The sequence below is a fragment of the Mus caroli genome, unplaced genomic scaffold (assembly GCF_978045245.1).
Source record: "Mus caroli unplaced genomic scaffold, Mus_caroli_1 scaffold_1, whole genome shotgun sequence".
Lineage (NCBI taxonomy): Eukaryota > Metazoa > Chordata > Mammalia > Rodentia > Muridae > Mus > Mus caroli.
In genome coordinates, this window is record NW_028227256.1 from 34,325,283 (window position 1) to 34,340,082 (window position 14,800).

Genomic DNA, 14,800 nt, shown 5'->3' on the forward strand with positions numbered 1-14,800 from the left:
GACTCTTCAGGGTATGCGCACGCGTGGCGGAAGTGCGTGTCCGTGACGTAGATACAAAGCGCCGCAAGTGCGGGCTACGTAGCGGGAAGGGAAGTGGCCCCAGCGGCGGCTGGGCTCGGCTGCCCTGCGAAGGTGGCGGTAGTCCCGGGCCCAGGGCGAGGCCTCGCGGGCCTTCAGGTGCGGTCTGCTCTGTGTGCGCAGGGTGGCGTTCGTGCCGTCGGCCGTTTCCACGGTCAGCTCGCGACCTGGCGTCTCAGCGGCTGGGCGAGGGACCGGCTGGCGCCCGGCAGCTCGAGTCCTAGGCCCGCCGTGGAGCTGCTTGGTAAAACTAAAGACAGCCGCTTACGTGGGAATCGCAGGATTAGAGCCGTTTTTCTATTCTAAGTAGGTCTGGAATTTTGCAAGGAGACACACACCCTGAAACCTTGTCGTTGCTTGTTCTTAAGTCAAATGACACTGGGCCGTTTGTATTTTTAGTTGACAGAGGTAATGGAGACCTGCTGGCGGGGCGGGGCGGGGCGGGGCGGTGACCAGCAGTCATTTAGCTTTGGACTAGTTGGACTGGCCCCTCCGCGCTGTTATTCTTCCTACCCAGCCATCCTAGGAGTAAAACCATCAAGGAGTGGAATTTGCTTCCTTTTTATTGTCACATTCTGAATAACCAGGGGCTTGCTGGCCATCGCCGATGAACTTGTACAAATAAACTGTGTCTTACTTTTTCAGTAACCTTGCTTTTAGATTAAACTTTTTGTTTGTTTGTTTGTTTGTTTGTTTTAAATCTTGGTCATTACAAACACGGAATTTTGAACCAGTGTTCCGGTCATTGTCCCGTGTTAATGAGGACGTCATTGCACAACCCCGTGCTGCTTTTTCCTTGGCCTCCATTATCAGTAGTGAGCTACTGCAGCTGTCAAAGGCTGGGAAGCCATCGACTCCAGTTAAGTGCTTGTTTCAGATGATACAGGAGAGTGTGGTACTGCCTCGATGGCATTAACCCTTGGCCAGCCCATAGACAAGCCCCAGAACCAACTCCATAGCTTCCGGCCCCTAATCCTTTCTGAAGGTGGCAAGAGAAAACGTCATAGCGCTGAAGAGGAGTTCTAGTAGCCAAATATTACATTTAAGATTACATCTAAGAGAAATGTTTTCATTCCCTCTAGGAAGATGCTACCAAGTACTTCTTTGAGTTCTTCGATGCATGGGAATGGAGTATTAAATTCCAGGGATGCAGCAAGGCACACGGCTGGAGCAAAACGCTACAAGTACCTCAGAAGGCTCTTTCGATTTCGGCAGATGGACTTTGAGTTTGCTGCATGGCAGATGCTCTACCTGTTTACCTCTCCTCAGAGGGTTTATAGAAACTTTCACTACCGGAAGCAAACAAAGGACCAGTGGGCCAGAGATGACCCTGCCTTCTTGGTCCTCTTAAGTATCTGGCTCTGTGGTAAGTGTGTCTCAGTTTACAAGCAGTATAGTAGAAAAACAAATTGGGGTTTTCAGAGGAAACTTTATCTTTTGGGATAATGTAAGGCGGGTCAGACTCGGGGGTGTGTGAAACTGTGGGATTTGTTTATTTGTCTTTTTTTTCCCCATTTTTTTTATTAGGTATTTAGCTCATTTATATTTCCAATGCTATACCAAAAGTCCCCCATACCCACCCCCCGACTCCCCTACCCACCCACTCCCCCTTTTTGGCCCTGGCGTTCCCCTGTACTGGAGCATATAAAGTTTGCAAGTCCAATGGGCCTCTCTTTCAAGTGATGGCCTATTAGGCCATCTTTTGATACATATGCAGCTAGAGTCAAGAGCTCCAGGGTACTGGTTAGTTCATAGTGTTGTTCCACCTATTGTTTGTCTTTTTTAAAACATGAGAAAGCTGGCAAGAAAGAAAGTGGTGTTCTTCCTGGTGCTGGCTGTAACACGCCAGAGTAAACTCCTGTACCCTGTGTGCGAAAGTAGGGCATGGAGTTCGTCCCAGAGTTGGTTTATGCCTTCTCTTTTGAGACAGCTTCTAGATGTGTAGGCCAGGCTGGCCTGGCACTCAGGAAGCTCTTAACTCAGTCTCTTAGTGCTGGCTTGACAGTCGTGTTCTGCCACACTGGCTGACTTTAAAACAAACAGAACAAAACTAATAATAACCAAACCCAAGTGTGTGCCAAGAAATGTTAGGATAGGAATTGCATTTCTTAAGTAGGCAAATCTGTAAGGCCGGCAGATTGCTGTCTTTTTATTTTTGTTTTTTGTCAAGAGGAGGGGCAGGGGTTGGTAGGACCAGGAATAAAAACCAGTGACTTAAATATACCAGGCAAGCGCTCTCCCTCAGAGCTCCAGCCCCAGCCTTCCAGGGTAAGGGTTCTGAAAGTACTGATTGAACTTGAAAAAAACCTTTAGGTTCTCCAGTACCCCAACTGGAGTACATCAGCAGTCCCCGCCAACTAGAGGGTATTGGAGGATGTAGGTGCTTTTCACATTTAACTGCACTTAAGAGTAGAGTGCTGTCCCGTCCACACCAGTGTTCTGAGTGTCCTGTGTCTTGTCATTTACTGCATTCAGAGGTGGCATCTCTTTCCACATCAGTTGCATGTACCTTGTCATGAGGGTTTTCTTCATCATCTGTGTGCCACCTCTATTGCACTGTGGGCATATGGGAGTCAGGGACTGTTTTGTACCTGAGCCTGGCAGTGACTTGTAACTCTTTATTTCAGTGTCCACCATAGGATTCGGCTTTGTGCTGGACATGGGATTTTTTGAGACAATAAAGCTGCTGCTGTGGGTTGTGTTTATAGATTGTGTAGGTGTTGGCCTTCTGATCTCAACGTTAATGTGGTAAGTACGGTAAAGTGGCTCCTTCAATGCTGTTGCTCCTCTGTCTGTTTCATTCAGCTGGTGAAGACAGAGTAGCTGAAGTGGCTGAGCAGACTGCCAGGATGGTTGTAACTTGGCTCCTGTGTCTGTACTAGGTCAGAAAATACTCTAATGGATGCTTTCTGTCATTGTAGCAAATCCCAGAATGGCTATACCCTGCTAAATTCTGATTTTTCATAATATATGTATGGTTCTGATTAGCTTTGTTTTCTACATTTGTCAGTGGGTACCATTTCCAGGTGCATGAGTGCTTCAGTAGTGTTTCGGTCCGTTTAGATCTAGAAGGTTATCCTCTGGAGTTTTACATCAGTCAGGGGTGTTTGAAAGGGGTTTTGTTTTCAGTGTGTCTCCTCTGTGCTGAGAAGAAATTACAACCAGAGGCCTTCAAAGGCCCTCAGCCTGCTTCTGTCTGGGGTTGAATGAACAACCGTAGTTGGCTGTAGACTAGAGATCTGGTGTTCAGTGTGTTACTTCTCTCAGAAAGTGTTCCTGTGTGCTTAGCCTCCTGGGCAAAGGGTGGTGATGTAACAAGTGGCTTCAGAAGGTGGAGACTGAGGAGGAAGCAGAGAAAATGCAATCCTTTCAGACATGTCCACACGGCAGCAGGCATGTGTGTGGTCTTTTTTAGAAACTGGAGTTATTCCGTAGATGGTTTTAGGGTAGCAGAATGGTAGACCTTTGGTACCTAGATATGGTAGCTATTACTATTTTAAACAAAAGGGCTAAGGCTTTAACCTGATGAGACCAGTCTTTTATTTTCTTTTGTAACTTTTGACTAATAAAGTACAGATTCTGTGGGTACTGGATAGTTAATTAAAAACTACTATGTATCATTGGTCTAAATTCCTAAAATCTAGCCTAAGATTAATATTGCTAATATAAATCAAATACTCATTGCCTAGCTACTCATGGGGAGAAAATATGTAAACTTCCAAGAACAGTTGTTGACAGTGTCTGCTGTGAGTGCAGTGACCTGCATGGCCACAAAGCAAGGCCTGGGGCTGATTTGGCTTTTGTCCCCCATAGTTTGATCAAGTAGGAACTGGCTTACTGTGCTCTTTGTGAGAACACAGGTGTCATGAACTGTGAGGAGCTGGAAGTAGAAACAGTGACATACCCTCACCCCCAGGCCCACCCCAAACATCTGCAGCGTGCCATAGGAACCAGCACCACGTCATGTTTTAGGGAGCAATGGACACTTGATCCCTGTTTCAGGATGGTCAGCTGCAGAGGCGTGCTTATGTGCAGCAGCATGGACTTTTATGTGCATATCTGCAAGCTGGGTTGGAGGAGAGAAGAGAAATGGAGAACTAGGAGGCTAAGAACAACACACACAAAGTCAAGTTCACTGTGGGAAAGTCCTCAGTGTGGCAGTGAAGGTGTACAGAACTGGGGAAGCCTGGTCCAGGCAGGGCTCAAAGGCAGGGCTCAAGTGAGAGAAGGGATGCCCAGAATGGTGTGGTGGTAATAGGGTGAGGAGAGAAGGGTTCAGAGCTTCCTGTAGTAACAGGATGTAATGGCCAGGAAGTTTGGGCTTAGGAGACTGTTGGAAGTGCTGCTGAAGCATTCCTCACTGGCCATACCAAGTCAGGTTGGTGGGATGCTTACTGCAGAGGTGAGCAGAGGGAGGGAGAGGACTGGAAGCAGCAGTCTGGCCTGAGGAGTGTCCAACATGGAGGTGGGAAAGCAGCCAGTCAGTTCTTCAGGAACCAGTGTCTGTCCTGTTGGTTCAAGGAATGTGCAGAGGTATAGCAGGAGGGCAGTGGTTACACAGACAGACTTGTGAGCAAGAGAGCAGTGGTTATACAGACTTGTGAGCAGTGGGCAGTGGTTACACAGCAGACTTGTAGGGAGTGAAGTGCAGGCTCCCTACAGTTCCTTTATCACTTGCTGTGAAATGTTATAATTCATGAAGTTCCCTGTGATCGTTTATGTATACAATGAGTAATGATCAAATCAAGGTAATTAGTTTCTATATCAAACATCTATAGCTTGTTGGTGTTGGGAACCTTGGAAGTCCTAGCTAGCTAGCACTGACTGTGCTGTGATCATTAGAATGCCTTGCTTCGGTTTTGGTAGCCACAGTCCAACCTCCATTGGTGACCATGATTCCATTTCCTGTTGCTCTGAGGTCAGGGTTTTGTTTTTTTCTTCTGTATATGCCACATGTGGGTCCGTCTTTGTGTTCCTGGCTTGTTTTGTTGATTTTGTTAATTGAGTGGCACACATTCTTGGCTAAAATAGTGAGTTCCAGTTTGTTCAATGAAGCACTATTTAGGCTTTTTGATAACTAAGTACAGAGGGTCTGTTATACTCTGCCATGCTTTCTTGATTTAGTCTGTTTGTCTTGTTTCTGTGCCATTTAAAATAGGATCTAAACTATAGTCCAGGCTAGCTTAGAACTTAACCATGTAGCCCCAAAAATGTCCACCACCCACATGCTGGAATCAGAGGCATGGACCCTGGTTTCTGTATTCAGTGTATTAGTGACACTGGCTCAGCAGGTAAAGCACTTGCCCACTTTAACCCCCAGGACTCACATGTAGAACTGACTCCACAAAGTTGTCTTCAGACTTCATACTTGGGCACATTCCCCCATAAATAAATATAATAAAAATCATCTAAAATCCAGTGATCTAAATGACATTAGTTTCCACACATGTTTATAGAATTGTTCCTTTCATTGAAGATCTGGACACTATAGTTTTCTGTCGGGTTGTAGTGCAGCAATGGAAGCATGCACACAGGTGCGCGCGCGCACACACACTTTTGTCTGGGTCTACCACTAGCAGCCCCTTTCCCGTTCTTCTATTTCTTTCACTTTTTAGTGGTAATGGCAGTTGACACAGTGGGGTTTTTGTTGAGTGGCTGGTTTAGATGTCATGTTTTGGTGATGTCATTTAGGCTTTAATGCCTGCATATTACCTTGGACCTTTGAACTGTGGGCTTTGTGTACAACATAATCCATGAGTAAGCGCATCTGTCCTAGCTAACCCCGATCTTCTTCTCCTTCATTCTCAGACCCACTCTTGGTGCCACCAGCCTGTCCTCTGCTGATAGCAACTCTTATCTTCCTATGTGTTCAGGGCAAGACTGCTGTCTCTGACTTTCTGGCCTCCTGGCAGATGTCTTAATCCTCACCTTCAACTAGGGTTGCACCTCATCACCTCCATTGCTGCTCACCTCTAGTGACAGGCGACACAGGCTCCTGTCATCTCCTCTTCTGTGGAATCTGCCACCAAGGAGACCCCTTCAGAACATTTCAGTGAGGCATTTCTTGCATCTGACAGTGGCTTTTTCATCATGAGTATAAGGTCGAAGTAACAAAGTAGCCCCAGGCAGCCTTAGACCTCACTCCCTGCTCTCTTACCTGCTGCTTACAAGCACACACAGGTCTCCAGCTGTGCCAGGTGCCATCAGTGCTTTGGGCCTTTATGTAGACATTATGATTTAAAATTGCACCTCAGGTCTCCATCTCCGTTCTCACTGTCCTATCATATGCTGTGTCCAGCTTCTCCCACTGTAGGCTGTTCCATTGCTCCATCTCCAGGGCTTCGGTAATATGTTGCAGCAGACAGTTGGGAACTGAGAGAACTAGTGCACTGCACAAGACGTTTTCACTTTGCTCTTCAGGTTCATCTCCAACAAGTACCTGGTGAAACGCCAGAGCAGAGACTATGACGTGGAGTGGGGCTATGCCTTTGATGTGCATCTGAACGCTTTCTATCCGCTCCTCGTCATTCTGCATTTTATCCAGCTCTTCTTCATCAACCGTAAGTGCTTGTTTCTCATATGGTCAGTTCTCACAGTGTGCTGACACTCACTGTATGCTTTCTTTCCTGGCAGATGTTATTCTCACAGATACATTTATTGGATATTTAGTTGGAAATACCTTATGGTTGATTGCTGTTGGCTATTATATCTATGTGACCTTCCTGGGATACAGTGGTAAGTTTTGGTGGTTTGAGAAGAGAACAGAGAAAGACAGAGACATTGACAGACACTGCCTGAGGTGTTATGGTTCACTCATATGCTCTTTTAATTACACAAGTGTTCTTACCTTTTAGCTTGCCCCCTGTCCAATAGTAGAGTGGAACAGGTGGTGTGTGACATTTGGAGCCATGCTAACTCATTATTGCCAAGTTACAGGTAGAAGCTGCCTTATTGTGTTAGATGGATTCAGGCCCCATATTATTAACCATAGGGTAGAGAGGAAAAGGCATGGACCCATGGCTATGGGCAAGAAGTAGTTACAAACATTTCTTAGGGAATGATCCCAGATCAGGCCCAGGGTCTGCTGATCCCAGGCAAAATTTACTACTAAATCGTCTAGGTTATATTTCCTAATATGAATGAAGATAGTCTTAGGCTGTTCATTTAAGAGATGATCTCAAACCAGGACTCTTAACTCAATAGAAAACCTGCCTGTTATGTTCAAGGTCCTGTGTTCAGCGCCCCTAAATCCCTATTGCTAAAATGTCTAGAGATCTTCAGATCTCCCAGAGCCATCTAGAGAACTTTCAGCTCTTGCTCACCCTTTGGATGACTGGGACTTTACCGTGAACAGTTCTGACTTCCTTCCCCCATGGTCAGTTTCCCAGGGATCACTTAGCCTTCCACTTGCCTGGTTTGGAGTATTAGAATTTTTGTAGTGAATTTTCACCTAGCTTAAAAGTATTGTAACCCATGGCACCAAAGTGCTGGTTCTTAGTGGACTTTTGGATGTTCTTCCTCAGAACTGTTGAGTGAGAAAAGTGCTATGGGCACTAAGGAAACAGGAAGCAAGAAGCTTACGTGTTTACAGTATACTGCCTTAGTTCTTCCCAAAGGCTGGGCTATTAACTTGATCATACCTCAATCTGAGCTATGTTGCTTTTTGCAGTGGAAAATGCTTTTTCCCACATGCTATCAGTCTGTGTGTAGGAAAATAAGCGATGCATAGTGAGACATCCGTTTTCATGCTGATATAGGAAGAAGGGAGTCCTGGAACCTTTGTCTAGATAGGAGTGTTCATCCCTCAGCTCAGGTTGCCTAGTGAGATGTAGCTAAAGATCTGCAAGCATCATCATGGACCTACACAAGTGTGCTGCTCCTGTGGCCCAGTGTGTTGAAAAGGGCCTTCTTCCAGTGTGTACATATGTCAGCCATGGCCATGTTTCTTTTCCAGCACTGCCATTTTTGAAAAACACAGTGATCCTGCTCTATCCTTTCGCACCTCTCATGGTGCTGTACGGGCTGTCGCTGGCGCTGGGATGGAACTTTACCCACACATTGTGTTCCTTCTACAAGTACAGAGTGAAGTGAGCATCCTAGAGAAACTGTCTGGTGTTGGGAAGGGACGAGTTCTTGTAAATCTGTAAATAGCTTCAATAAGATGTAAAGTTTTACAATTTCAAGGTGATATTAACACTTATGTAGAACATTCCTTAAAACTAATTAAATGTACATTTCTAATAAATATTTTTAAACTAAAGCTATAACTGTTTAATTATTTTCAAGGATACAGTAAGTGTTGGATCACACAGACCATCTTGTTGGCAAATGTACAGTCTGTCCCATTTTTAAAGCCCCATTACGCAGACCCCTCCGAAAACTTCAGCAAGCAGTATGGCTCACACAGGAGCACAGTCCCCAGAGGGACTCTGACTTGAGAACTGCCTGTGAATGCCTGTAGAGATGATAGTCACTGTCTTACGAGGGTGGGATTCTTGCCTTGTTAAAAGATTCAAGAGGAACCAGAAACTATCTGAAAAACAGAGTAATACCAGGTGTGGTAATAGTGCTAAAACATTCTATCCACTCATTGCTTTAAGCCATTTTTTATTAGAAGGAAGCTTGATTCAACATAGCTTTTCAAACTTCTTTATTTGAAATACACATGGACAGTTGTAGCACAGAGACAGTTATGAAAGGCACAGTCAACAGGACATTATTAGGTTTCAATTATAGCAGCAAACTTGAAAATAAATAATCTGCCTTTAGAAATTCAACAAGTACCTCAAATATAACTGCAGTTATTAATTGTTCAACCCATGAAGACATTGTGAGCCAAGTATGTGCAGAGAAAAGAGAACCTGGTGCAACCTAGCAAAGGGGTTCCTTGGGCTGCTCCAAGACCACCCCCCCAACTCACAGACAGACTGTGGAGGAAGTGCTCTGAGCTGCCCTTGACTCCACTTCGGAAAACAGTGGCTTAGTGGACTCAGCCAGTACTGTCCCAGCAGCTCTTTGTAAAGCTCAAGAGAATGCTCTTCAGGCATGCTTACCAGCTGGAGCAGTTCCAATAAAGAACAGAATGCTATGCAGGCTAAAGGACCCCACTCCTGCCATTCTGGGACCAATTGCTAACTCAGCAGCAAGAAGCAGCCTCCTTAGTATCACAGGTATTTAGCTGTCCCCACAAGCCTGTGTTCAGAGCAGCAGGAGCCCTGCTAAGGACCAGGGTTCACACTACACACATTCAGGTCACCCGCTGCCTGTCTGCTCTCGAACTTGCAGTTTTAGGTAATGCAGAAACTGGAGAAGGAGCATTTCAGAAACCGGTCCATTTAGCTAGTGAGAGAGTGCAGGGGCACGGGCAACAAAATCCTTGTGGTGTCTTTGTTGTTTGTTTTATTCTTTGTCTCTTTGTAAAAGGCTGTGGTCATCTTTGTAGCATTGTATGTTCACATGCATTGAATTTAGCATATTAATTAGCGTAGCATATATGTTAATATTAATCATTTAAGTCCTCAACTATCAAAGTTTAAGTTTTACAAGCTGTAAAAGTTGCTACATAGCTCGGAATGCCCTTTTCTAGAAGTCTTGAACTGAGACTTGATCCCTTACCATGTGAGGATGAGGTCAGTGTTTAACCTCTGGGTTCCTTTCCTTCAAGGCTGTGGCAGCATGGTTAATAATAAGCATGGCTGAGTGAACCAAGATCAGAAACCTCATTAGCAGTTCATAGCTTGGAAGCGCAGGTATTTTAGGAACCACATAAACACAAAACCTTGGTCAGAACATACAGGGTTTGAGCCGTGAGCTACTCGGCTGAATGATTTTTGTAAAAAATTACACCTGTCATAGCCGAAGCTCTTGCAGGTGTGTTCAGCCTGTGGCCCGGAACAGCAATGAATGGCACAATACATGATTGTAAACTTACTCAAAGCTTTTAACAGTGTCCTTGTTTTTGTAACTTCACCATGTGGTTCTTGAGCCATGGACTCTGTAGATGACAGCCCCATGCTGCACTGTCGGGTTAGACACACCAGCAAGTCGACACAAAGGTGGGAATTTTTCTTCTCCATCAATCTGGTCTAAAATACCGTTCATCATTCTTTCCTGTACTTCTGGCAGGCCTCTAAGTCAGTATAATTTAGGAGCATCTAGGAGAAAAAGATGCCTACAGCCTCATCCTGGCAGTTTTACAGAACAAAAACTAACACAAGTCTGACTTGGAGTGGAGACACGGGGTCCTGGCACCAAACATCCTAGCAGAGACCCAGGAATAGGGCTTGCTGGGAATGAGTTTATTCTTATGTCAAAAACCAGCCGGGCATGGTGATACATATCAACACTTAAGAGGCAGAACCGGGAGAATCAGCCTGGGGTGCAAGGTGAGACCTTGTCTTAAAAACTAGTCTACCGCAGGCAATCACATATGGAGACTTCTCAGGACTGCCACAAATCTAGCTACATACAGCACTGCCCGTTTATTATCCACTGCTGCACACCAGAAGTCTAGGTAGGTTCAGCACTTACAAAGCTGCAGCGAAGGTGTTTGCCAGGCTGGCTGCTCCAGGATTTCCATGTCCAAGCCTGGGTAAGTGTCTGGGTCAAATTGTCCTATGGCAAAAGGTCTGCAGGTCCCACTTGGTGGGTAACAGAGCCTCTGGTTCCTTAAGGCAGGCGACCTGCAGTCATTTAGGGGAGCCCCTTCCACTTAGACCTGCGATGCTGTTTAGAGTTCTGCTGCTGCTGTCTCTCACTTCTACCAACCTGACATGGCTCTCAAGATTGGGCCAATCACCCACAGATGTGGTCACAGTTCTCGATATACTCAGAAGGGGAGGATATTATACAAGGTCATGAGAGGGGTCATTCTTAGAACCCTGCATGTGACAGATACACACTTATTAACTGGAACAACCTTTGCCAACAACAACTCTTTCCACATAAGCAAACTTTTCCTTGAGGGACAGCACTGTTGAGAACTGTAGTTCTCATAATTATGAAAGACTTAAAAAGAAGTCTATTCTCCCAACTTTCCTGACAGCTTTTGAAATAAGCACACCTAATCTTTTTACATGTAACCAATGAGTTCAAGAACCTTTGTTCAAACACACGTCTAATCTACAAGCAAAACCATCCATCTGCATTCACTTCTCATGCTTTTCAAATGTACCTCTTGAGGATCCTGAAACAATGCATGCTGGGAAGAAGAATGACACTAACATGTCGCTGGGTAATCTTGACTGTCCCACCAAAATACACACCTTCACCTGCACTAAGATGAATCCATAGGTCTATTTTTAACCACAGCAGCAGGATACATTACTACACCTTTCTAGAATGCTCATGTTTACACAACCAGCAGAACCTCCCACCGTGATGTCGATGTCCCATATTCCTAGGATCCAATATGGTGGCTGCTGGCCATGTGGCCACTGAGCACTCCAAAGGCTGCCAACTCAACTTTTCATTTCAACAGATGTGTTTTGTGGCTTCTGTAGAGGCCAGCACGGCTCTAGAGTCTGGGCTATGTGAAATACCCACTGATAACAACTACGACCTATTTCACAGATATAATTAGTACTGCATTTGGCACTTTTCCTATTCACTATGTGGGTGAAAGTCGGTTGGTGGCCTCCAAGGGATAATGTGGATGAACACTTTACAGTTCTAAGCACTCTGTCTTCACCTCCCTCAGTCTTCATCCTCATCAACCTCCAGGGCTCCCACAAAATCTTGCTTGGGGCAAGAACATCTGTTTCCAATAGTCTAGTGCTGAACTGGGCACAAAAGGAGGAAGCAGCTAGCACTGAGGGAGCAGGAGAGTGCCTGATGTGGTGGAAGACAGGAGAGCTGGCCTCCAGAGCCTGGAGTGTATTGGAGAACCCACACCACACACAATGAAGACTAGACACGGAGTGTGTGTGTGCCCGTGCACGGCAGGATAGTAGGCAGACATCGCTAGGAGAGAGATGTGAGCAACCTGGCTAGTTAATCCAGATGCCAACCGAGCCTGCCAAGGCTCAGGCGTGTTCCAGGCACCAGGAATGAGCTCATGGGGAAAGGGGGAATTCCTTGAATGAAGGAAAGGACTTGGCTAAAAGAGTCCTTAGAGGCAAGACTGATGAGTAGAGCCTGGTAAGTGGATATGCTCAAAGACCCACGCAGGAGACATTCACATGGCCCACATTGGCCTTCCTGAACTCACAACCACCCAGAAAGCAGAGACCTAAGGGGGCCCCTGCACCCATCTGCATGGTTTCACAGTCTGTTACCCTGCGGCTGCACACTTGAGTGTGGGAAGATAGTGGGATTTGTTTGTGGGCACAGGGCATAGGAAATCAGAGAAGAGGTTGAAGAGAAAAAGTTGAAGGAAATGAGAGGGGAAACTTAACAAAACACCAAGAAAAGCTTCAGCTGGGCTTTGACATGCACAGTAGTGTTTATCTACATTTTCCCAGGCAGAACATACAAAATGGCTTCCACTGAGTACTATGTGTCCCATACACTGGGCAACTAAGAAAGCCCCCGACAGAGGCCACCAGCCGGGACCTCCCACAGCCCTAGGCCTCCGCCACACCTGCTATCCACGCACAGCTCCCAGAGAGCCAGAGAAGACTGGCAACTGTTGCTCGGCCTGCCTAACCATAAGAGTAAAGCACTTTTGCCAACTAGTGCTACTTGGGACTGCAAGTGAGGATGCACACACACTCTGTGGACACAGCATTACCTCCACGTCCATGACACAGCGGAGCAAATCGTGCTATGGAAACAGAAGTGCTATGGTTGTCTTTCCCCGAGTCCCATACCCAATAGGACTCACCCAACAGCATTACTCAGAAAACAGTATCTGAACTCCAAAACCTACCACAGATCTATAAAAGGACCAACCAGGAGAAAAGAGACAGTTTGTCTAACTACTGATTAAAGACAGAGCAAAAGGGAAGGGAGTCTCATCACCCACATGGAGGGAACTATGAACGGGGAAAGGAGTCTGTGGAGACACGGCAGGGGCTTCCCACCTGGACAATGACGGTCACACTGGTTTTCTGTGGCTACACACCATACACAGTACAGTAATATAACCCTCGAGATGACATTGGTCTTTTAAAATCTTGATTTTTAGGAATGACAAATGCCTCTGAAAATATTTTGTTCAGAATTGCTGTGATTATAAAAGTACTTCAAGTTAAGAAACCCATCTAGAACCAATCTGGAATGGCAGTGCACTGGAAAAAATGGCGTTGATCTATAATGTCGGCATCTCCAAATAAAAATATAGAAAGAACTTAAAAAAGCCGGGGAACCGCTTCTTCAAAAAAAGGTGTTGATTCAAAACTTTACTGCACAAAAATATGTACTTCTTAAGTGCTTCTAATAAATTAACTTCGTAACATCTTCATGTGTATTTATATATTTATATATATATATATGTATATATATATAATATCCCTGATCGTCTATAAAAGAGGGTCTATAATAGTAAAATAAGTTCAAAAGTACCCCCTTCACAAAATGTATTTAACATCAGTTTTCTCAAATTTTAAGGAATGTAACAATATGTACAACTCTTGTGTATTAGTATAATACCAAAATAGCCTCAGTCATGTTAACAGGCTGTCAGGATTGTAAAACGTTTGTGTCAAGTTCAAATTGGAGGACAGCCTAGCTTTAAATGAATGCAGTTATCCATGGGAAGAGTCCCTGTCCGCACGGAGGCGACAATCATCTCATCTACAGTGGCTTCAGGAGAGGTAGTGTTCAAGTCCAAACAGAAGAGGACGTGCTAATCATCTTTAATCAAGAGTCCTAAGAAAGGACGTGTTGGTTTCTAAGCAGATCAACTGGTGACTTTTTTAATATGAATCTGAAATACAAAAGGATATAAGATATGATAAAGCAGTTAATTCACAATTCCAAGAAGTCTTCATTTGCAAAATCAAAAACTGAAGCAGCCAGGTAGGCGGCTTTGCTGGCTGAATGGACTCTTACCTCATTAAGAATGGCCCAAACAGCAGAGTTCTGAACAACGGAAAGTCGAAAGGCTGAAATAGGGTTTAGACCAGGATCCACAATTCCCTCTGCAACACCATACTCAAATTTTCCTTCAAGACAGAAAATATTTTTGTTGTTTAAGAACTGTTGGAGAGTCATGCATGAAGTGCCACCAAAGTCAAAGTATTTTTGGTAGACAGGAAATCCATGCGTGTCCTTTAATCTGTTTTTACTCAGCTTTCAAAGTTCCATGAGCTGATGTACTCTGAAAGACCTTAGACGCAGCCTGTCTAAAGCAGGAGCACACTTCTGCCCACTGTAAACTCAAAGCATGGTGAAGGAGAGTTTGTTTTGACATCAACAGTATAAAACTGTTGCGGATGTCTGCAAATTGGCACTCTACTCAAACCTGATCAAAATCCATTTTCTAAGAGCGCTCAGCCTGCCTCCTGGAAGCTCAGCTGGTCATAAAGGGCTTCACCGTTTCAGATATCAGGGGTCAGCCTGGGGCAGGGGCTCTGCCCATGTGTATCTTTCCAAGGCTCTATTGAGAAAAATTTAGATGTGTTGCCTGTTCCATACAATTCCCATACGGTGACTCCAATAAAAATGAGAAGCTAAGTCATCTGACAGGTCATTGCTATCCAGAATATATACAGAAAACAAACAATCACCAAAAAAAAAAAAAAATCAAATAACCCAATTAATGAAGGTAAGTTGAACAGAG

At 45.0% G+C, this 14,800-nt stretch overlaps 2 protein-coding genes across 10 annotated transcripts in view; one reads left to right on the forward strand and one right to left on the reverse strand.

Annotated features, from left to right (window-relative positions):
• The first annotated feature begins 34 nt into the window (after positions 1-34).
• On the forward strand, positions 35-8,320 carry Unc50 (unc-50 inner nuclear membrane RNA binding protein). Of its 5 annotated transcripts, none has more exons than XM_021158055.3 (6): positions 35-177; positions 1,161-1,444; positions 2,706-2,826; positions 6,499-6,638; positions 6,712-6,813; positions 8,033-8,320. In XM_021158055.3, exons 2-6 carry the CDS (start codon positions 1,165-1,167, stop codon positions 8,167-8,169), a joined length of 780 nt encoding a protein of 259 aa, XP_021013714.1. In that variant the 5' UTR covers positions 35-177; positions 1,161-1,164; the 3' UTR covers positions 8,170-8,320. The 5 variants fall into 5 exon arrangements, with proteins under 5 accessions (XP_021013714.1, XP_029337037.1, XP_029337041.1 ...); XM_029481177.2 differs by having other exon boundaries at positions 63-486; XM_029481181.2 differs by having other exon boundaries at positions 63-486; positions 1,165-1,444.
• Positions 8,321-8,406: 86 nt separating this feature from the next.
• The window catches only part of Mgat4a (alpha-1,3-mannosyl-glycoprotein 4-beta-N-acetylglucosaminyltransferase A), a 116,451-nt gene continuing 110,057 nt past the window's right edge, over positions 8,407-14,800 (reverse strand). For all 5 annotated transcript variants that reach the window (XM_085836453.1, XM_021158920.3, XM_029478368.2 and 2 more), the window contains 2 exons: positions 14,071-14,183; positions 8,407-13,945 (listed from right to left, as the gene is read on the reverse strand). In XM_085836453.1, the coding sequence (XP_085692579.1) occupies positions 13,919-13,945; positions 14,071-14,183 (140 nt within the window). In that variant the 3' untranslated portion in view covers positions 8,407-13,918. The remainder of the gene's footprint in view (positions 13,946-14,070; positions 14,184-14,800) is intronic.

Excerpts from the sequence above, each read along its gene's own strand:
- Unc50 (XM_021158055.3), top strand. The coding sequence starts at position 1,165 with ATGCTACCAAGTACTTCTTTGAGTTCTTCGATGCATGGGAATGGAGTA. Across the intron at positions 2,827-6,498 it reads CTGATCTCAACGTTAATGTG|GTTCATCTCCAACAAGTACC; the intron begins GTAAGTACGGTA and ends TTTGCTCTTCAG. Across the intron at positions 6,814-8,032 it reads GACCTTCCTGGGATACAGTG|CACTGCCATTTTTGAAAAAC; the intron begins GTAAGTTTTGGT and ends TTTCTTTTCCAG.